This window comes from Aquarana catesbeiana, linkage group LG08 (genome assembly GCF_042186555.1).
Source record: "Aquarana catesbeiana isolate 2022-GZ linkage group LG08, ASM4218655v1, whole genome shotgun sequence".
In the NCBI taxonomy this organism is placed as follows: domain Eukaryota; kingdom Metazoa; phylum Chordata; class Amphibia; order Anura; family Ranidae; genus Aquarana; species Aquarana catesbeiana.
The window spans coordinates 45,325,941-45,348,548 of NC_133331.1; the positions used below are offsets into that span (position 1 = coordinate 45,325,941).

The following is a 22,608-nucleotide window of genomic DNA, read 5'->3' on the forward strand; positions in this document are numbered from 1 at the left end:
CAATGCTGAGGGTTAATATTGCGTCCGCTGACACCAATGCTGGGGGTTAATACTGCGTCCGCTGACACCAATACTGGGGGTTAATGTTGCGTCCGCTGACACCAATGCTGGGGGTTAATGTTGCGTCCGCTGACACCAATGCTGGGGGTTAATATTGCGTCCGCTGACACCAATGCTGGGGGTTAATATTGCGTCTGCTGACACCAATGCTGGGGGTTAATGTTGCGTCTGCTGACACCAATGCTGGGGGTTAATAGTGCGTCCGCTGACACAATTAATAGTGCGGCCCCCATTGGATGTGAAAACTTTTCCTGTGGCCCTCAGGTAATTTGAGTTTGAGACCCCTGGTCTAGATGACCTTATCCTGGCACTGCCTACAGGCGTGACCATGTGCGGGCGTGTAGGGCAACCCATTCATTTCAATGGGCTGCTCTACAGTCTACACGTGAAATACATGGAAAAGAGGTCCCATACGTGCTACAAAAATGCACCACATTCAACCGTGTGGTGCTTTCGGCGTTCACAAAAATCCGCTTGTTGGTGTCGTTAATCATTAATGGCACCACCACGCATCTGCTAAAAGGCAGCGCTTACATGTAATTTTGCACATGTTCCGACATGCAAGATGTGAACAACTCCACAGAGAAAAAGGTGGGTTCTTCTTTATTTGTGCGGTGGGGGTATTCAATGTATACACATGATATAGGCGATATATAAGGTATATATTTTATAGGTTCTTCTATCATATGCACAGCACACAGCTCCCTCCTGCTCTTCTCATTTACAAGCTGTGGCGCTATTGGCGGGGCTCGTACCCGCGGACGAGGGAGCGCGCGGCTCACATGGGTGACGTAGCAGCCGGGGCGTCGGGAGCGTGCGGTGGTGATGCGCCTGCGCGGTGGGCGGCCTCTCTCTGACTGGTCACCGCTGCGGCCGCCATTTTCCTCCGGGCCGGACGGAGCTTCCCCATATTTCCTGCACCGGGAGCCTGCACCCTCCCTCCCCCGGCCAACATGGACGACGACGGGCAACCCCGCACCCTGTGAGTACCCGGAACACCCATTGCCCTTCCTCAGGGTCCCCTCTCTCAGTGTAGCATCGGCTGCCTGGGGCCCCGGCCTCATAGTGACCGTTTTGGAATCTTGCCTGTATGTGTGGTGGGGAATGTTCAGGCCTCATGGCCTACTACATACCGCACAGGGGCCCTACGTGGTATGTGCTGCCACACATTGAACAAGGGACCCTGGCCTGCTTCCCATTGTATGTGATCCCAGATGGTGTAGTCAGGACACATTCTACAGGGACCCAGCACTATTTTCAGGGCCCCTGGTGTATAGTCTGGGCTCTCAGGCTGGTGCTTACTGTACCCGTGGGGTCTGCAGGCCTGACCCTTATCGTATGGAGGGGGGTTCACAGGCCTGGTGCGTATTGTAATGGGGGGGTTCTGCAGGCCTGTACTGTATGGAGGGGGGGGGTACGCAGGCCTGCCCCGTATTATATGGATGGGAGGTCCGCAGGCCTGGCGTGTGTTGTACCCGGGGGTCCGCAGGCCTGGCGCGTATTGTATGGGGGGGGCAGGGGGGTCCGCAGGCCTGGGGCGTATTGTATGGGGGGGGCTGGGGGGTCCGCAGGCCTGGGGCGTATTGTATGGGGGGGGGGCAGGGGGGTCCGCAGGCCTGGGGCGTATTGTATGGGGGGGGCTGGGGGGTCCGCAGGCCTGGGGCGTATTGTATGGGGGGGGCAGGGGGGGTCCGCAGGCCTGGGGCGTATTGTACGGGGGGGGGGCTGGGGGGTCCGCAGGCCTGGGGCGTATTGTAGGGGGGGGCTGGGGGGTCCGCAGGCCTGGGGCGTATTGTATGGGGGGGGGCAGGGGGGTCCGCAGGCCTGGGGCGTATTGTACGGGGGGGGGGCTGGGGGGTCCGCAGGCCTGGGGCGTATTGTACGGGGGGGGCTGGGGGGTCCGCAGGCCTGGGGCGTATTGTATTGGCGGGGGCAGGGGGGTCCGCAGGCCTGGGGCGTATTGTACGGAGGGGGGGAATCTGCAGGCTTGGTGCATACTGTACCGGGAAGGGGGGTCCGCAGGCCTTGGTGGGTACTGTATGGGGGGGGCTGGGGGGTCTGCATGCCTGGGGCGTATTATGGGAGGGGTCCTCAGGCCTGGCGCATATTGTACGGAGGGGGGAATCCGCAGGCTTGGCGCGTATTGTACCGGGGGCGTCCGCAGGCCTGGCGCGTATTGTACCGGGGGGGGGGCATCCGCAGGCCTGGCGCGTACTGTATGGGGGGGGTCCGCAGGCCTGGCGCGTACTGTATGGGGGGGGTCCGCAGGCCTGGCGCGTACTGTATGGGGGGGGGTCCGCAGGCCTGGCGCGTACTGTATGGGGGGGTCCGCAGGCCTGGCACGTATTGGTCCTCAGGCCTGGCGCATATTGTACGGAGGGGGGGAATCCGCAGGCTTGGCGCGTATTGTACCGGGGGTGTCCGCAGGCCTGGGGCGTATTATGGGGGGGTCCTCAGGCCTGGGGCGTATTGTACGGAGGGGGGGAATCCGCAGGCCTGGGGCGTATTGTACGGAGGGGGGGAATCCGCAGGCTTGGCGCATACTGTACCGGGGAGGGGGGGTCCGCAGGCCTGGTGGGTACTGTATGGGGGGGGCTGGGGGGTCCGCAGGCCTGGGGCGTAATATGGGAGGGGTCCTGATGTCTAGCATCATAGGATATAGGTGGCCCCTAAATTATTGGAGGCAGGCTTCCTGATCCGCCTAGCATCAGTGGTTGCTAAGATGCTGTTGGCCTTTGATCCCTAGCAACCTTGGTTGCTTGGGTGCAGTCGGCCCTTGATGGGTAGGATGCGGGCATCCCATGCTGCTTATTGTACTTGGCTGCTTAGGTGCAGTTGGCCTTCGGTTGTTAGGATGCAGGCATCCCATGTTGCCTATCATCCTTGGTTGCGAAGTCACTGTTGGCCCCTGATGCCTAGAATCCTTGGTTGCTAGGTTGCAGGTATCCCATACTGCCTAGTATCCTTAGTTGCTAGGATGCAGACAGACTCTGGTTGTTAGGACACTGGTGGCCCCTGATGCTTAGCATCTTTGGTTGCTAGGACGCTGGTGGCCCCAAATGTCTAGCATCCTTGGTTGCTAGGATTCAGGCAGTCCCTGGTTGCTAGGCGTCTTTGGCTGCAGGGATGCAGGTGGCCCCAAGTTGCTTGTGCAAACTAGCATCATTGGGTACAAAGATGCAGGTATACAGGTTGCTAGGATGCAGGTGGACCATATTACCTAATGTACTTGATTGCTAGAACACAGATGGCCCCAGTTGCAAATTCGTGAGGTGCTACATGCCCACAGTGACCTCATTCATAAATATCTTGGTGTAGGGCCCGGAGAAAGGAAACACAACCTGCACATGGGGACCAGGCATCTCGCACTCCTAGAAGCTTATCAGATGCAAAAGGGTTGTCGGAGGAGATCGGAGGATTAAATATGAACCCTTTTCTTTGCTGACTACTCTGTTGTAAAACTTTGTTCAACTATTGACAGTCTCTTTAATGATTCACCACGTAATATTTGCTTTTCAGGACTGCTTCAGTTTAGTTTTATTTTTTATTTTGTAAGATGACACTATGATTTTAACCACTTACCCACTGGGCACTTAAACCCCCTTCCTAACCAGACCAATTTTCAGCTTTCGGTGCTCTCACATTTTGCATGACAATTACTCTTGTCCTTTTTTTCACACAAATAGAGCTTTCTTTTGGTGGTATTTAATCACTGCTGGGTTTTTTATTTTTTGCGCTATAAAAGAAAAAGATGCATTTTCTTCGTTTCTGTTATAAAATTTTGCAAATTAGTAATTTTTCTTCATATATTTTGGCCAAAATTTATACCGCTATATATCTTTGGTAAAAATAACCCAAATCGGTGTATATTATTTGGTCTTTGTGAAAGTTAGAGTCCACAAGCTATGGTGCCAATCTCTGAAAATTGATCACACCTGAAGTACTGACGGCCTATCTCATTTCTTGAGACACCAGCTAGGAAAGTACAAATACCCCCCAAATGACCAATTTTTGGAAAGTAGACATTCCAAAGTATTTAGTAAGAGGCCTGCAGAGTTTTTTGAAGTTGTAATTTTTTCCCACAATTCTTTGCAAAATCAAGATTATTTTTTTTTCACAAAATTGTTATATTAGCAGGTTATTTCTCACACACAGCATATGCATTGCATAAATTACACCCCAAAACACATTCTGCTACTCCTGAGTATGGCGATACCACGTGTGTGAGACTTTTACACAGTGTGTCCACATACAGAGGCCCAACATGCAGGGAGTACCTTCAGGCGTTCTTGGAGCATAAATTACACATATCATTTCTTGACTACCTCTTACACTTTTGAAGGCCCTGGAGAACCAGGACAATGGAAACGCCCCCAAAATGACCCCATTTTGGAAAGAAAACAACCCAATGTATAATCTGAGGCATATCGAGTCTTTTGAACATGTCATTTTTTTTCTACGAGTTTTTGAAAAATGTGTAAAGAAAATGAAAAGGCATTGTTTTTTTTTTTCTACACGTCCATTTACGCAATGTTTCTAACACATAGCATGTACATACCAAAAATTACACCCCAAAATAGATTCTCCTACAGCTCCTAAATTGGGCGATACCACATGTGTGAGACTTTTCCACAGCGTGGCCACATAGAGAGGCCCAACATGCAGGGAGCACCATCAGGTGTTCTAGGGATATAAATTTCAAATCTACCTATTACCCTTTTGTGATGCACTGTAGTGGCATGGATGATAACTGATGTGGCATGGATGAGCATGAATGGGGACAGCTGAGTATGGATAATTATTAGGGTTGTCCCAATACCACTTTTTTAGGACCGAGTACAAGTACCGATACTTTTTTTCAAGTACTCGCCGATACCGATACTTTTTTTTTTTAATGTCACGTGACAGTGTGTTTTTTTTTTTTTTTTTAACAGTGCTTTCTTTTTTTGGGGGGTGGGGTGGGGAGAGGGTGAACGGTGTATGTGTGTGTGTGTTTTTTTTTTTTATCAGCCCTGTTGGGGGCTTTGGTGAGATATCAGGGGTCTTAACAGACCTCTGATATCTCCCCCTTGAGACAGAGAAAGAGACAGAGGATAGAGATTCCCCAGTCCCTTTCTCTGCAGCCTCAGCTGCACTGAGAATGAATGGAGAGAAGACAGCGGCTCCTCTCCATTCATAAACTGAGACATCGTAATCACAGGAGATTACAATGTTTCAGTTATGTGAATGGACAGAGTCAGCTGACTCTGTCTATTCACAAAGCAAGGAGGAGGAGGACGGCGGAACGGAGGGGGACAGAAAAGGAGAGGGGATCGGAGGGGACAGTCACAGCGGAGAGGCACAGAGAAGGAGAGGGGATCGGAGGGGACAGTCACAGCGGAGAGGCACAGAGAAGGAGAGGGGATCGGATGGGACAGTCACAGCGGAGAGGCACAGAGAAGGAGAGGGGAACAGAGGGGACAGTCACAGCGGAGAGGCACAGAGAAGGAGAGGGGAACAGAGGGGACAGTCACAGCGGAGAGGCACAGAAAAGGAGAGAAGAACGGAGGGGGAAAGTGGAGAGGGACAGAGGAAAGGAGGGGACATGGAGGAGGATGCAGTGACAGTCAGCGGTGAGCGATCACCGCTGTGTCACTAAAGCAGCTGAAAGCCGGCGGGGGGGAGAATCTTGTAACTCCCCCACCGCCGATCACAGCTGTCCTCCAGGTATCGGGTGAAGCATCGGGAGCATTTGCCCGAGTACAAGTACTTGGGCAAATGCTCGGTATCGGTACCGATACTAGTATCGGGACAACCCTAATAATTATGGATGGATGAGTATGGCTGGAATGGGCACTGAGCAGCGCTGTGGGCACTACACATCCAGCCCACGGCGCTGGTGCCACCGATCTCCCCCCTTCCTCCTCTCACTGTACCAATAGGTACAGGGAGGAGAGAGAGGAACCGGACGTGACTCCGGTTTGTTTACTAGTGATCATTCCGTCATTTGACGGAACGATCACGTGGTAAACAGCTGCTATCAACGTCCGTTTACCGTGATGCGTCCCGGTGGTCACGGATGTTCTGCGGGATTCTGGGAGGATGTCATAGTACGCCCTCCCAGAGTTATCCAACCGCCCTGTAGCCGTCGTTCAGCTATGGGCCGGTTGGTAAGTGGTTAAGGAGGCCGAGTAGTAATTAACCATTTAATATAAATCCGATTACAGGTCTGTTAATAGTGGATGTGTATGGAATATTTTAGGAGAATAAGGCTATCAAGTGTCACTTTAAGAGTGTTGGACAGAATAGATGGAAATTTTTTCTTGAACAAACACATTTTTAATAGTGTATGGGGTTTTCGCCTGTTAAAGGGTAACTCCACTTTTGCAGGGGGAAAAAATTAGGGAATTAATCAAAAAAAATATGGTGTTTACAATTGCGACTCAAGTCATAATGTAATTAAGTGTTTTTAAAAATTACCTTTCCTTTTCAATCTGCAGCTCTGTCATTTTCTGTAAAATGCAATATGGCAACTTGGAGGTGTTCTGTACACAGAGTACAGAACACCCCCCCCCCCCCCCCCCCCCCGATATGTCATTTCCTGCTTGTGTAATTGGCCCACTGACTTTTCTAGAAGTCTACACTAAAGCCCCATACACACTATTATATTTTCTTTAGATTTTTGTCTTCAGATTTACCAAAACCATATAATATGAGGTCAAACCTTAAGAGTTTCAATTTGTATGCAATCAGGCAGGCCCTTGCACTACATGGTTTTGGTAAATCTGAAGACAAAAATCTGCAGAAAATCTAATAGTGTGTATGGGGCTTAAGGTACAAGTCAGATTTTTTTTTTTTTTTTTTGCTTCCCCTGCAACAAAAACAAACGATGCCACTTTTGGTGAAATACTCCCAAAGAGAAATCACGTATAAAGGGATGCTGACCCTGCCACTTTCCTCATTAGAGCCATTCAGATGCAGCAGCTGATTGATAATTCTAAAACCACTCCCATACAGATTCACTCAGCACATGAATACAGAGAAAAGAAACAGCTATTCACAATAAAAAAGTAGGAATCTGATTAAAAATCCTTGCACTATACATTGATTACCAAGAGGGGAATGTTTTTTCACAACAAAAGTGGAGTTATTGTTTAACCACTTCCGCTCTGGAAGGTCTTACCTCCTTCATGACCAGGACATTTTTTTGCAGTGCAGCACTGCACTATTTTAAATGGTAATTGTGCAGTCATGCAACACTGTACCCAAATTAAATTGATTTCATTTTTTTCACACACATTGGGGTTGATTTACTAAAACTGGAGAGTGCAAAATCTGGTGCAGCTCTGCAAAGAAACCAATCCGCTTCCAGGTTTTATTGTCAAAGCTTAATTGAACAAGCTGAAGTTGGAAGCTGTCTGGCTGCCCCAGATGATGCACTTTCCAGTTTTAGTAAATCAACCCCGTAGAGTTTTCTTTTGGTGGTATTTGATCACCACTGAGTTTTTATTTTTTGCATAATGGATGTAAAAAAACTCCCACCATTTAAAAAAATGTCGATTAGTGACTTCTAGTGGCACTGCGATAGTGCAGAAGTCAATCTGACACTAGCTGCTGCTGGAGGAAACTGACTGACATCTCCAGTGACAATAATACACAGTGATCAGTGATAATAAATACCATATTACACTGATACACTCACTGTACTAATGACACCGGCTGGGAAGGGGTAACATCTAGAATGATCAAGGGGTTAAATGTATGTCTAAAAATTAGTGTGTTGGTGTCCCCCCTTTGCAGGGAGAAAAAAGAGTCAATCACTGCTGTATAAAGAGGGCTCTGTGGTTACCAACACAGGACTTTCTTCTGTCATTCGCTGAGCCGATCAGCGGGTGCCGGGACCTGTCGATCAGCTTGTTCTGCAGCGAATAGCAGGGCAATTTTCTATGTCTGCACGTACGAGCGGATCTGGAAGAAAGCTGCAACATACAGGTACGTAATTGTGCCTGTACAAGCCGACCTGCCGCGGTAAATGTACTGCAGCGAGTCAGCAAGCGGTTAGACCCCTTTCACACTGAGGCAGTTTTCAGGTGTTTTAGCGCTAGAATTAGCGCCTGAAAACGGACTCCCATGCCGTCCGAGTGTGAAAGCCCGGGTGCTTTCACACTGGGGCGGTGCACTTGCGAGACGTTAGAAAAGTCCTGCAAGCAACACCTTAGGGGTGGTTTGGGAGCAGTGTATATGCCGCTCCCAAAACACCGCTGCGCAATGCAATGAATAGGGAAGGGCCTCAGAAGTGCTTGAAAAGCGATTCTGAAGCACCACAACACGGATGTTTATAACCCCTTGTTTGGGGTTAAAAGCGCCGCTAAAACAAGCCGCACTTTACCACACGGGTGGCCCCAGCATGAAAGGGGTCTTAAAGTCCACTTGTTCAAAATTTAACGTGATTTTACCATTTGATTTTGGAACTGCTTTTTTTTTTTTTTTTTTTTTTTTTTTTTTTTTTTTTTTTTGTCAAGCTGTCAAATGTTCTGATAATTTTTGTACAAAAATGTACTAGTGTATAGCCAGCTTAAAGACTTTGTAACCTTGATCTATTATGGTTCAGTCCAAATGACCTCTTTCTTCAGATACAAAATGTCATAAATGTCATCAGAACAAGATATTGGCATCAGCAGGGAGGAAGGAGAGGTCTTTTGCCAGTCACTCCTTCTTCAACCTTATTTCCAAGTTCCATCCTGGTCAGGTTTGGACACGTGTAATGAAATGTGAAATATCTAGCTGTTCATTGGTCAGAGCCGGTCACATGGTCCTGCCAGAGAACTCACAGTCATGCTCTGAACTCTGAGTTCACTTCTCTATTTAGAATTTATTACAGCGGCAGCATAGTGTTGTGCTTAGGGTTCTGTACTCTTTAGGCATGCAGATAGTATATGACATTAGGAGGCATTCCACTTATGGAGGAGTACTTAGTTAAGTCTCCAAACTGAATGGCAGTCCTTCTATATATCGTTGCACTTTTGTAGTGCTTCTGTATGTTTGCCCATACATTTATTGAAGTTTTTAGCTTAGGGCTAGTTTACACCACATGCGTTCCAGTGCTTTTTTTTTTTTTTTTTTTTTGCATCCAAAACTCAGACTAGGTTTCATGGCATCATTCACACCAGTGTGTCTGGGTTCCAGAAAAAAAAATAGAACATGCTGCATTTTCCTGCACAGTACTGGACTGGAATGTGGTAAAACGCATCATAAACACACTGGACTCCAGTGCAGTAGAAGAAAAACCAGGAGGAGAAAAAAAAGCATCTGAAACACATGAAAAACACACCGGAATGCATAAAAAAACACGCATGCAGAGATGCATCCGGAATGGATCTGCAGGATGTTTGTGTGCCCTCAAAGTTGTACTAAAGCCTAAATGTTTTTTTATCTTCATGCATTCTCTACATTACAGTAAAATACTTCCTACTACCTGCCCTACCCCCCGCTATCCCTAAACACTTAGGCCCCTTTCACACAGGTGGACTCTGCCAAGCGGATCTGTCTGCTTATCCCCGCAGAACAGACGGATGAGAGATCTATGTCTTTGTCCATGTCAGATGTACACGGCCTCACAGTCTGTTTACATCCAGCTCTGATTCCCCCCCATCTGTCTGTTTTTAGCAGATAGGATCGGATGTAGCGGGTGTATACAGACTAACATGTCCATTTGCATACACCGCTCCATAGAGGGCAATAGATGGTCTAATCGGGACCACCTAAAAAACTGACAGGCAGACCCGATCAGTCCGCCTGTGTTAAAGGGGCCTTACTTGGCAGCATATCACTTCTCTAAGCCATGTGTCCGGCTCCAGCACCATTTCCTGCTTTCACAGGAGAAATTAAGGGCAGACTAGCCATAGGCCCCAGCTGCTGTCATTCAGACTCCTGTGAGAGGGAAGGCGGGGTGTGGCTTGCCAGTGCTGTGTGCGTCTATGGACACATACAGCCCAGCTCGGGACCCAGTGGGATTGTGCACATGTGGGCGTCTTTATAGCACCTGGCTTGCTACAGGAGGCATTAGAAATATGACTGAGGAAAAAATCGATTTAAATTCGAGTTGAGAGGTCAAATCGATTCAAAATTTAAGCAAATTGATTTTTTTTTTCCACCGCGCCAGTCCTGAATGTGCACAAAAAAAAAAAAAAAAAAAAAATGTCTGCATTGATGAGGACCTCCAGGGGAGGAATGCCGAGTCAAGAGTTGGGTTTTCTGCTGGATTCACACTGTTGTTTTGCAGTAACATTCTGCTGTGGTGCCATTCAGGACCAGTACACACCACAGAACCGCAGTCTGGATGCTTTCCGGATGCATTTATGCATGCGCGTCTTTGATCCATTTTTACTGCCTTCTAGTGTGTTTGATGCGTTTTCAGTGCGGCCCCCCCCCCCCCACCAGTTCAATCTTTTATTTTTTTGCCATAATGCGTTTTTTTTAATACGTTTTTAGATGCATTTTTGATGTGTTTTGCCAAGTTATGTGCAGAAAAAATGCTTTTTTTTTTTGCCCTGGAACTGATGGCACTGGTGTGAACTAGAGCATTGGAGACCATAAAATCTACTGTCTATGCGTTTTTGATGCAGAAAAAAAACACACTGCATCTGTTGTGAACCAGCTCTCATTTTGAATGGCATTCCAATACCCTTTCCACAACACCTGCAGTGTTAAAAATGGTGCATGTGCTTTTTTGATTTGGCTGTTTAAAGTGGTTGTAAAATGAAATGTTCGATGGGAGCGTGTTGTCGGAAATTCCGACCGTGTGTAGGCTCCATCAGACATTTTCCGTCGGAATTTCCAACAAACAAAATTTGAGATCTCAAATTTTTCGACAACAAAATCCGTTGTACACAATTCCGACGCACAGAACTCCACACATGTTCGGAATCAAGCAGAAGAGCCGCACTGGCTATTGAACTTCATTTTTCATGGCTCGTCGTACGTCACTGCGTTCTTGACGTTCGCAATTTCCAACAAGATTTGTGTGACCGTGTGTATGCAAGACAAGTTTGAGCCAACATCCGTTGGAAAAAAAACATGGATTTCGTTGTCGGAATGTGCGATCGTGTGTACGCGGCATTTCGGGTCAGATATAATAAGGCTTACCTGTAGCTATCGTGCATGTGCCAACGTCATCGGCACATGTGCACTGAAGCAACGGCTCCTTCGTGCTGTTGCTTCAGCTGACATGTTGTTACCGGTGGCTCCCGCACGCATGCGTGGGAGTGACGTCGTTGCGGCTCCAGCCAATCACAGCGCCGGAGCCTGCGATACCCGGAAATAACTCTGGGAGACATGTCGCTGGGCAGAGCGGTGTGCCGCTGCGGGGTCTTCGATCTAAGGTGAGTATTTCGTAATGAGCTAGTGTTATGCTATGCATACTAGCTTATTATGCCTTTGTCTTGCAGGTTTTTTTTGTTTTCTTTTTTGTGGGTTTACAACCACTTTAAGGCCCATACCGTTGAGTATCTGTGCAACTTCAAAGTAGTTCCTGCACTACTTTTTTTTTTTTTTTTTAAATCAGAATAAAGTTTATTAACAACTTTTAACAGTACAATAATCCATGTACATTCCAAAGTATTACTTTTATACAATACCTTCACAGGATACAAAGTATAATAATGTTCTTGTACATAGCCAAAGCAGGTTTACAAAACACATGGAACCTGAGATGTCATTAATCGTTATATCTCACAGGTGTATGCATCTCTAGATATGATTTAGGAAGACATTCTCATCATATCTCTTCCCCAGTACTTTAAGCTCACTCCAAGGGTGAGGACACACTGAGTGGTTGAGTTCCCATGTTACGTCAGCCTATCAAGAGTTAGGTCTAATGGAGCCAAGCCAGGGGTAGCCAGCCAGCATCCCCAGATCTTATTGAACCGGGTCGGGTTGCCTCTATGCTGATAGATCAAGCACTCATATCTCAAAGTTAATCCCATATTGGCTAACCGCAACTTTAGTTCAACTTTGATGCGCCTTGATGTCCATAGAACCCAAGATTACACAGGCATTGCTTGAAGTTGCGTGACTGCGTACAAGTGTGAAAGGGGCCTTAACGCAACACGCGTTCATTTGCAAAACATAACAAGCATGCGTTAGTACCTCTCAAATATAAATAGACCCGCAAAGAACCATTTAAGACCAGAAGTGGAACTAATCAGTGAGCTACTCATGCATTCCAGCACACTTCACAAGGTTGAAATCTGTTGCCTCAATTCACCATGTGAATGCAGGCCATCTCTATAATGACGTGCATTCACAGCACACACAGAGCGCCTCACATGGTCAGATGCTAAGGTTATACTTAAAGCTGGTGCTGTGTAACAACCTGAATATTTTACTAGAACCCTACGACTACATATACTGGAATATATTGTTTCTGGACTGGCATCTTAATGGTAAAGGCAGTTGGTCAGCAAAGCATCCCAAAACTTAAAGTGGTTCTAAAGGCTGAAGATTTTTGTGTCTTTATGCATTCTATGCATGAAGATAAAAAACCTTCAGTATGCAGTCCTGTTTCCCGCCTCCCCCTTATACTCAAATGAACCCAATCCTGATCCAGCCATGTGCATGAGCAAAATATCTCCCAGGTCTCTCCCTGATCATTGGATGAGACACCCCATTGTCTCCCCTCCATAGACGCACAGAGGTGTCTTGGGAGCGAGCACATGCAAGTGCCTCCCAGAGCAAGCAGCCTGCTGTGGGATGACTGCTGACTGGGGACTCCAGAAGAGGGGGATCAGGGCTGCTTGGTGCAAAATTATTGCACTGAGTGGGTAAGTATGATGTTTGTTTTCTTTTTTTAATTGCCTTTACAAACGCTCCACTTCAATACATGGCATTTTCACCCCCTTCCTGCCTGGCCAATTTTCAGTTTTCAGCACTGTCGCACTTTGACAATTGCGCTGTCATGCAAGACTTACCCAAATTAAATATCATTTTTTCCCCATAAATAGAGCTTTCTTTTGGTGGTATTTGATCATCTCTGCGGTTTATATTTTTTGCACTATAAACAAAAGAGTAGCGACAAGTTTGAAAAAAAAAAAAAAAAACTATTTTTTTTTACTTATTGCTATAATATCCCAATTTTTTTTCCTCAGTTCAGGCCAATATGTATTCGTCTACATATTTTTGGTAAAAAAAAAAAAATCGCAATATTGTAATAAGAAATGTTGATTGCTTTGCGCAAAAGTTCTAGTGCCTACAAAATAAGGGATAGTTTTATGGCATTTTTATATATTTATTTTAACGAGTAATGGCGGCGATCTGCGATTTTTATCATGACTATGACATTATGGCGGACAGATCGGACACTTTTCACACCATTTTGGGACAATTCACATTTATACTGCGATCAGTGCTAAAAAAAAAAAAAAAAAAATGCACTGATTACTGTATAAATGTCACTGGCAGGGAAGGGGTTCACACTAGGGGGCGATCAAGGGGTTAAGTGTGTTACCTAGGGAGTGATTCTAACAGTAGGGGGAGGGGACTCGCAAGGGGAGGAGACGATCAGTGCTCCTCTGTACTGGGAACGCATGATCACTTTCCTCTCACCTGACAGGACGTGGATCTGTGTGTTTACACACACAGACGCACGGTCCTGCTCTGTTATCGGGCAATAGCGGGTACCCGGCGGACATCGCGGCCGCTGGGCACGCGCATCGGCTCCCGAGTGACGCGACATGCACCCCCCAGATGGTCGGAAGCCCAGGACGTCATATGACGCCCGCCCAGGGTGGGAGATCCCTCCTGCGGATGTCATATGAAAATGGGAGGGATGTAAAGTGGTTAAAGCCATGATTGCTCAGAATCAGGCCTTAGGCTTGGCTTTGCATGAAAGGTGGAATTTTGTGTCTACCCTCCATACAGTTTGTTCCACTGATAGTTTTGATATGCTGGAACGGTGATGGTCAAACTGAATTACACCCAGCTGCCAGAGTGTTTAGTAACTTAAAGTGACACTGAATGATATTCTCCATAAGGTAATCCATGCACATCCTTTAATGGCCCTATAATCTTTTGCAATTGTGTTTTACTGCCTCCTTGTAATGTCCTCTGTAAGCACTCTCAACCTCTCCTTATACCCTCTCACTCATTATATTTGCAGTCATATGCACTGCTCTATGCACACTAAAAATCTCTGTCCGTCTCAGGAGCAAGCAAGAGAAGGGTGGCTATGTTTCTATATACATACAGTGGAACCCTGCAGAATAAACGTACCCACTCTCTAAAAAAAAAGTCGGAGCACAGCAGCAAACAAAATAATAATTTGGAGGAGGCCGAGAGCAATAGAATGTACTGCTTTGAGTTAAATAATACAAACTAGAATAGAATATATATATATTTTTTTTCCATAAAGAGTTAATGACCCTTATTCTGCTTGTTTTTAGCTTTTTTTCATTTGTATTTTTTAATTGGACTGGGGCTTTGAGAATTTAGTAACCTAGACATATAATTTTAGAGCCAAAGTCATTATTTTATTTTGTTTCTTCTACAGGTATGTAGGCAACCTCTCCAGGGATGTAACGGAAGTCCTGATTCTTCAGTTATTCAGTCAGATTGGGCCGTGTAAAAGCTGTAAAATGATTACAGATGTAAGTAAGACCATGTCCTGCTGTTTACAAGTGTTTACGTGTTGCTCCATGTTTTGCTGCTTATCAGTGTTTACCTCTGACTCCATGTCCTGATGCTTACCTGTGTTTACCTCCTTTTTCATGTCCTGCTGCTTATCCATGTTTACATGCCGCTCCCTGTTTTATGTTTATGCCTGTTTACATCCAGACCCATGTCCTGCTGCTTGCCTGATTTTACCTTTTTGCTCTGTTTTGCTGCTTACCTGTGGTTTACCTCCTGCTGCTTACCTGTGGTTTACCTCCTGCTGCTTACCTGTGGTTTACCTCCCGCTGCTTACCTGTGGTTTACCTCCCGCTGCTTACCTGTGGTTTACCTCCCGCTGCTTACCTGTGGTTTACCTCCCGCTGCTTACCTGTGGTTTACCTCCCGCTGCTTACCTGTGGTTTACCTCCCGCTGCTTACCTGTGGTTTACCTCCCGCTGCTTACCTGTGGTTTACCTCCCGCTGCTTACCTGTGGTTTACCTCCCGCTGCTTACCTGTGGTTTACCTCCCGCTGCTTACCTGTGGTTTACCTCCCGCTGCTTACCTGTGGTTTACCTCCCGCTGCTTACCTGTGGTTTACCTCCCGCTGCTTACCTGTGGTTTACCTCCCGCTGCTTACCTGTGGTTTACCTCCCGCTGCTTACCTGTGGTTTACCTCCCGCTGCTTACCTGTGGTTTACCTCCCGCTGCTTACCTGTGGTTTACCTCCCGCTGCTTACCTGTGGTTTACCTCCCGCTGCTTACCTGTGGTTTACCTCCCGCTGCTTACCTGTGGTTTACCTCCCGCTGCTTACCTGTGGTTTACCTCCCGCTGCTTACCTGTGGTTTACCTCCCGCTGCTTACCTGTGGTTTACCTCCCGCTGCTTACCTGTGGTTTACCTCCCGCTGCTTACCTGTGGTTTACCTTCCGCTGCTTACCTGTGGTTTACCTCCCGCTGCTTACCTGTGGTTTACCTCCCGCTGCTTACCTGTGGTTTACCTCCCGCTGCTTACCTGTGGTTTACCTCCCGCTGCTTACCTGTGGTTTACCTCCCGCTGCTTACCTGTGGTTTACCTCCCGCTGCTTACCTGTGGTTTACCTCCCGCTGCTTACCTGTGGTTTACCTCCCGCTGCTTACCTGTGGTTTACCTCCCGCTGCTTACCTGTGGTTTACCTTCCGCTGCTTACCTGTGGTTTACCTTCCGCTGCTTACCTGTGGTTTACCTTCCGCTGCTTACCTGTGGTTTACCTTCCGCTGCTTACCTGTGGTTTACCTTCCGCTGCTTACCTGTGGTTTACCTCCCGCTGCTTACCTGTGGTTTACCTTCCGCTGCTTACCTGTGGTTTACCTCCCGCTGCTTACCTGTGGTTTACCTCCCGCTGCTTACCTGTGGTTTACCTCCCGCTGCTTACCTGTGGTTTACCTCCCGCTGCTTACCTGTGGTTTACCTCCCGCTGCTTACCTGTGGTTTACCTCCCGCTGCTTACCTGTGGTTTACCTCCCGCTGCTTACCTGTGGTTTACCTCCCGCTGCTTACCTGTGGTTTACCTTCCGCTGCTTACCTGTGGTTTACCTTCCGCTGCTTACCTGTGGTTTACCTTCCGCTGCTTACCTGTGGTTTACCTTCCGCTGCTTACCTGTGGTTTACCTTCCGCTGCTTACCTGTGGTTTACCTCCCGCTGCTTACCTGTGGTTTACCTCCCGCTGCTTACCTGTGGTTTACCTCCCGCTGCTTACCTGTGGTTTACCTCCCGCTGCTTACCTGTGGTTTACCTCCCGCTGCTTACCTGTGGTTTACCTCCCGCTGCTTACCTGTGGTTTACCTCCCGCTGCTTACCTGTGGTTTACCTCCCGCTGCTTACCTGTGACTGACGATACTCCTATATATTTGTACGTGGAAGTTGTGGCTAATGTGGGGAGCTTGAGGAGATGGATATATTGATAATTGATGCCAGTGTGAGGAGATGCAAATCCAATTGTTGATGTGTGTGTTCTCTCACTGACTAGTGAGGGGGCACAGCCATATAAGCACCCCCCCACCATGTCAAATGTGATTGAGTTCCTGAGCAGCGGTGAGTGGCTTCACTAGCTGGGATGGTATTTGGAAGGGTGTTCTGTCTGCAGTGTAAACGTTTTGTGCTCCTCATTGAACGGTGTGTGTCTGTCTGAAAAGGTGCCAATGAGGATGTGTCATGTCTGTTTGTCTTGTGTTTTTAAAAAAGACTTTTATTCTATGATTTTAGCAAACGGACGGTCGGAGGGTGGCAGCAGCTACTGGCTTCTCTGCCATGCCGAATAGCAACAATGACCCTTATTGTTTTGTGGAATTTTATGAACATAGAGACGCTGCTGCTGCATTAGCAGCAATGAATGGGCGGAAGATCTTGGGAAAGGTGAGCAGGTTTTATGATTTGTGTGGAGAGATGTGGCATAGATTTGGTACTTGGCTTTTGCCATAATGCTCTATAGAGAATACAGATGTTTTATTCTGTCACTCCTTTATATGGAAGTCTCTGTACTTGTGCAGTGGTGGTGCAGCCTCGCTGAGTGCTTAGATCCTAACACTAACTTCTGTACCTTGTATCTAATATCTGTCCCTAGATGTGCCCTGCTCTCCCTGTCATGGTGGTAGAGGGTGGGGTGTCTGTAGCAGTTATGGAGTTTATTGTCCAATCTGCACCAGAAAAGTTAGATTTCACAGTAATTTATGCTGATCTTAAAGTGTACCTAAACTCAAAATGAACATTTTGCTATCTTATGGGGAACCTCTAGAAATGCTCAGGCCTAGTAGCGGGCTTTTCCTTTGTGTAAGAACCTTTGCTTTCCCCCATACAAGTCTAAAGAAATGCAAAAGTAGCTCAAACCAATCTAAAGCAGGTCAGGATAAGGTCAAATGCAGGTCAGATACACCTCTAGGGGAATTCTAAATGATCTCAGAAGCATCTTAAAGTGGAAGTCTGTTCTATACGTATCTAAGCTTAAATCGACTCCCACTTACATTCTAAGCCCTATACTAACTACCCTGTAAAGGGGAGATGTGTATCGTTATAATCTAAGGGCACTCTACTTTGGTCACATGATCCCCCCCAGCACCTGGCTTCAGGGGAGAAGAGAGAGCAGCGACCACCACTGCAGTGCCTAGGTGGTAATAATACCCGTAAACTTATTATGGGGCCTCTGTTGTCTGCTGTCCCTCCTCTCCCCTGAACATGGCACTGGGAGCCAATCACATGACAGGACCAGCGCTCTCTTAGATTTGGTAAGTATACACATCGTTCCATTAGGGTAGTCCTTAGAGGGCTTAGAATGGGGGTGGGAGTAGATTTAAGCTTTGATCATTTTAGCCCAGACTTCCTTTTTAAGCTGATGTCAAAAGCAAGTTGTATTTGCCCATTGACACAAACTTGGTGTTACCAAACTCAGTAATATGAAAATAGTTCATCTGCCCCAAACAGTGCTTCCATCTTATAAATCTTCTTTTTACATTAAAATACTGTCACTATATACCCTTTTGGCTGATCTGTATACCACGGTTACATGATAAACTGAAGAGTTTCTCCAGTGCCGAGAATTTAGGAAGGAGGAGATTTTCACTGCAGCCTGTATACACGCCCACATGTGTGATGTCAATATCATGTGACCTGGCTATCTCTGAGAACAAGAAGTTGTTCTCTCAGCATAAGACACAACTGAGCATGTGCAGGTCGGCTACTCTGCCTGTGTTAGCTGGCCTTCCCCAGATAGACAGTGCAGGAGGGGGAGGATCTGTGCATACAGGATAAAACAGCCTTTTTACACAAATGCAGAGGATTAACCCATTAAGTTCCACAGTGAGTATAACGAGCATGTTATGCTGCATATACAGACTGATTTCACTGTTGTGGGTTTAGTAACACTCTAAAGCCCATTGACAAAAGCCCTTAATTGTGTCTAAGCAATACAAAGTGCTGTACCCTTTGCCCTAAATTTCTTCAGATAAACATTGGTGCAGTTCCTGTGCCTAGGCATTCCTATACTTTAGCCTCATAGTTGTGTATTAGTAGTGTGAATCATCTCAGGCACTGCTGTCTCTGACTGCTAATCGCAACAGAATCTGAGTGAGATCTTCATCTCTCCTCCTGTTACGTAAATGCTACTCCACCAGTCGTCAGCCTTGCTTCTCTTCCAAGATGGCTGCCTGCATATAGAGCCAGTGTGGAAGAATGCATGTTAGGCCAGTAACAGGGAGAGAAAAAGACGCAGGGAGACCACAGGCAATACCGATAGCTTGTCTTTTATTCTCTGCTTGCCTTTTTCGGGCCACAGTACAGGTCCTCTTTGAGGCATAATGGGCAGAGGTACTGCACATGTGAAGGCATTTTTATATAGAGCTCTTCTTTCTTCACATTGCAGCAGTATATATTTCTTCAGCTCTGAATGTAAAAGCAGTTTTTCAGGCAAAGGACATCCTGAATAGTTCATTTAAGGACAACCAATTCTTACAGAGCCAGCACTCCCTTCCCATCCCAGAGACTGCCATTACATCACTTGCAGAGGCAGGATTAGTTCCAGAGCACAGTTCTGCTTCATAATGCCCAATAACACGTTTGCTGTAGAGCTAGCACCTCTTCTAGAAGTCCTACTGTGATGTGAGCCTCAGCTTTACCAATAAGTTTGCATTAAAGCTGAACTCCGACTTTTGTCAGACTTTACAAGTTAATTTGGGCCAGTTTGGCCCAAATGAACGATGTCCCTCTCTAACATGTTAGGCCGCTGGATGTGCGTTATAAACTGTGTGTAGCTGAGCATACCGGATGCGAGCCGAGACTTCCGGAACACAATAGAGTCCATCTGATCATCGCTCAGCCAATCAGAGAAAGCAATGTAATCTAGCAATGTATACAAAACTTCCGTTAGAGGTTGTGACATCATCAGCCCACGCCCCTGACTCAGCCAATCAGGAAACTGTGTGTATTGATAGAATACATCACTTTCTCTGATTGGCTGAACGACGATCAGATAGACTCTCTTGTGTTCCGGGTATCAGACAGGAAGTCTCGGTTACATACAGTGTTTACCGCATATCCAGTGGCTTCACAGGTTAGTTAGGGACATAGTTTGTTTGGGCCAAGCTGGCCCAAATGAACTATGTAAAGTCTTAACAAAAGCTGGAGTTCAGCTTTAAAGTCCAAATCCGGGCATGGGAAACAAATACCTTTGTAATGGGGAATCCAAACACTTCCAAAGGTTAAATGCTTCTTTTTGCTATGGGGTATAAAAATAAGGTGTACTTCTTACCACACCCTTCGCTCCAGCAGGGTTCTTCCAGCTCCTGCAATTTTCTCTCTAATAGCTTATTCACACAGGTCCTGTATTGCACATGATGATGATAAGGGCCCACCCACTGCCCTGAGCATTAAAGGACAGAGTGCTGGAGGAAGGGGTAGGGTAATTGATATAGCCTCCTCTTCTACCCCTTGAGTTATTGAGCCATTAACACTTGCAATGTAGGGGGTGGGGGCACTGCAAGTGGGTTGTTTTTTTTCAATTCCGCAGTTGGGATTTAAAATCTAGAAATTGTTGATCGATTGTGGTTGGTGGGAGGAGGAACAGTGGCTGCTTGTTCAGAAGCAAGGGCTTTCTCCACGTCTCTTCTCTGTGCTTATCCGCTATCTGCTTTTTTCTGCAGGAGGTGAAGGTGAATTGGGCTACAACTCCCAGCAGTCAGAAGAAAGACACATCGAGTAAGTATACAGTTGAGCTTCAGACATAACACAGCTGTCTCCTCCATTGTGGCAGCAATCATCTTCACTGTATGATGGTGCTATTAATCCCTTTTTGTTGCAGGCCCCTCCAGCAGGAAAGGGGTTAAGAGAAAGTCTGGCCGATAGCATTTACAAGTCCATGTGCTGTTTAGGCTGCCTCTCTTGGTATTCTCTCTTAATTTATCTTAATTCAAAACACTTTTATTCCTTACTACGTTAAGTGTTTTCAGATTCTCCAAACGTCAATTGGACACTGGAAAGCGTATCTGAAAGTGCCCCTATTGATATTCTATAGATAACTGTTGCCTCTGTGTGTAGCTTCAGCTAGCTCCTAGTTCTGTGTACATCTCAGATTGGTCTCTCTGTGAATCACACTGATTGCACAAATCTCTCTCTGCAGATCACTTCCATGTATTTGTTGGAGATCTGAGTCCAGAAATCACCACAGAAGACATAAAATCGGCTTTTGCTCCATTTGGTAAAATCTCGTAAGTATTAGTGAGTTGTTTTAATCTCTCTCATGTCTAATACAACATGGTTATGTACGTTGTACGTGTTTGCCCAATGAACTGAATTCTCTGTTTGTTTCAGTTAAATCTGATATGTTATATTATGACTGTATATATTTATGTAATAAAGCATTGGAGACTTGGGGCTGTACAGACAGTCCTCAGCCAATTATTTGTCAGGGTCTTGGGTCCTGGTACAGCTGGACTAAGACCGCTGTTGGCATTCCTGCTGTTTGATGGTAATGTCCTGGTCATGGTGTGTGGCACGGAAGCCGGCGCACCCTTCCTAATCCAGTAAGTATGGGCTGATGGGCGCACCTAGTATTTGTCGATATCTATAGGAGCGGATCGCTGGTGAACAGCATGAACTGTATGCAATTCCCTTGTGCCTCCAGATAGCAACCGTGGTGAATTAGAGAGGCTGATTTGGAGAGCTAATGGAAAATATTTGGTGATAATTGTAGCAATCAGCAGATCACCAGTGCTGGGCATGCTATGCACCTTTGCTCTGTCTCCATGTAACATGAGCTGATTATTGTGGTTGTAGCGATCGGCTGATTAACAGTGCCGGGCATGCTCTGCACCATCTCTCTGTCTCCATATAGGGATCAGCTGATCGCCAGTGCTGGGCATGCTCTGCAACATCGCTCTGTTTCCATATAGGAATCAGCTGATCACCAGTGCCAGGCATGCTCTGCATTGTCATTCTGGCTTCATATAAGGACCAGCTGATCACCAGTGCCGGGCATGCTCTGCACCGTCGCTCTGTCTCCATATAGGAATCAGCTGATCACCAGTGCCGGGCGTGCTCTGCATGGTCGCTCTGCCTTCATATATGGGGATCAGCTGATCACCAGTGCCGTGCGTGCTCTGCATTGTCGCTCTGCCTTCATATATAGGGATCAGCTGATCACCAGTGCCGGGCGTGCTCTGCCTCCATATATAGGGATCAGCTGATCACCAGTGCCGGGCATGCTCTGCATTGTCGCTCTGCCTCCATATATAGGGATCAGCTGATCACCAGTGCCGGGCATGCTCTGCATTGTCGCTCTGCCTCCATATATAGGGATCAGCTGATCACCAGTGCCGGGCGTGCTCTGCCTCCATATATAGGGATCAGCTGATCACCAGTGCCAGGCGTGCTCTGCATTGTCGCTCTGCCTCCATATATAGGGATCAGCTGATCACCAGTGCTGGGCGTGCTCCACACCATCTCTCTGTCTCCATGTAACTTGAGCTGAATATTGCTGTGTTTCTCTGGGTCACTGTGCAGGTGTAAGGATTCTTGCCTCCCTCCCACTCATCATTAAACATAATAGCATTCTGATTATTTTGCAGAATGGCTGCTATATGGACAGACTCTTGAAGGCTAACTGCAAGGAACTGTGCACACTGGAGTCAGTTGTAGATTTTTTTTCTCATTTCTATTTATTCTTATATATTTTCTACTGGTATAATCAGATTTCTATGACACAATACATTTCTGTGTTAGTTTTGTTGTTTTGTACTGGTGTGCTGAACTATTGTTCTTTAGTTTTATTCGCCTTTCTTAAATTTTCTGAAAATGTCAATTTTTCAAAATTTACAGCTGCCCAAACTCCAAAATGGTGGTAAAGAATTGAGCAAGAAAAATAAAGAAATCTGTTAACAGGCCATGTATGCCTTTTAA

The 22,608-nt window shown here is 46.7% G+C and overlaps 1 protein-coding gene across 1 annotated transcript in view; it reads left to right on the forward strand.

Annotated features, from left to right (window-relative positions):
- The first annotated feature begins 853 nt into the window (after window positions 1-853).
- Window positions 854-22,608, forward strand: part of TIAL1 (TIA1 cytotoxic granule associated RNA binding protein like 1) — a 41,897-nt gene continuing 20,142 nt past the window's right edge. The window contains exons 1-5 of the mRNA XM_073595778.1: window positions 854-1,042; window positions 14,585-14,681; window positions 16,930-17,079; window positions 20,355-20,409; window positions 20,831-20,918. Of these exons, the coding sequence (XP_073451879.1) occupies window positions 1,014-1,042; window positions 14,585-14,681; window positions 16,930-17,079; window positions 20,355-20,409; window positions 20,831-20,918 (419 nt within the window). The 5' untranslated portion in view covers window positions 854-1,013. The remainder of the gene's footprint in view (window positions 1,043-14,584; window positions 14,682-16,929; window positions 17,080-20,354; window positions 20,410-20,830; window positions 20,919-22,608) is intronic.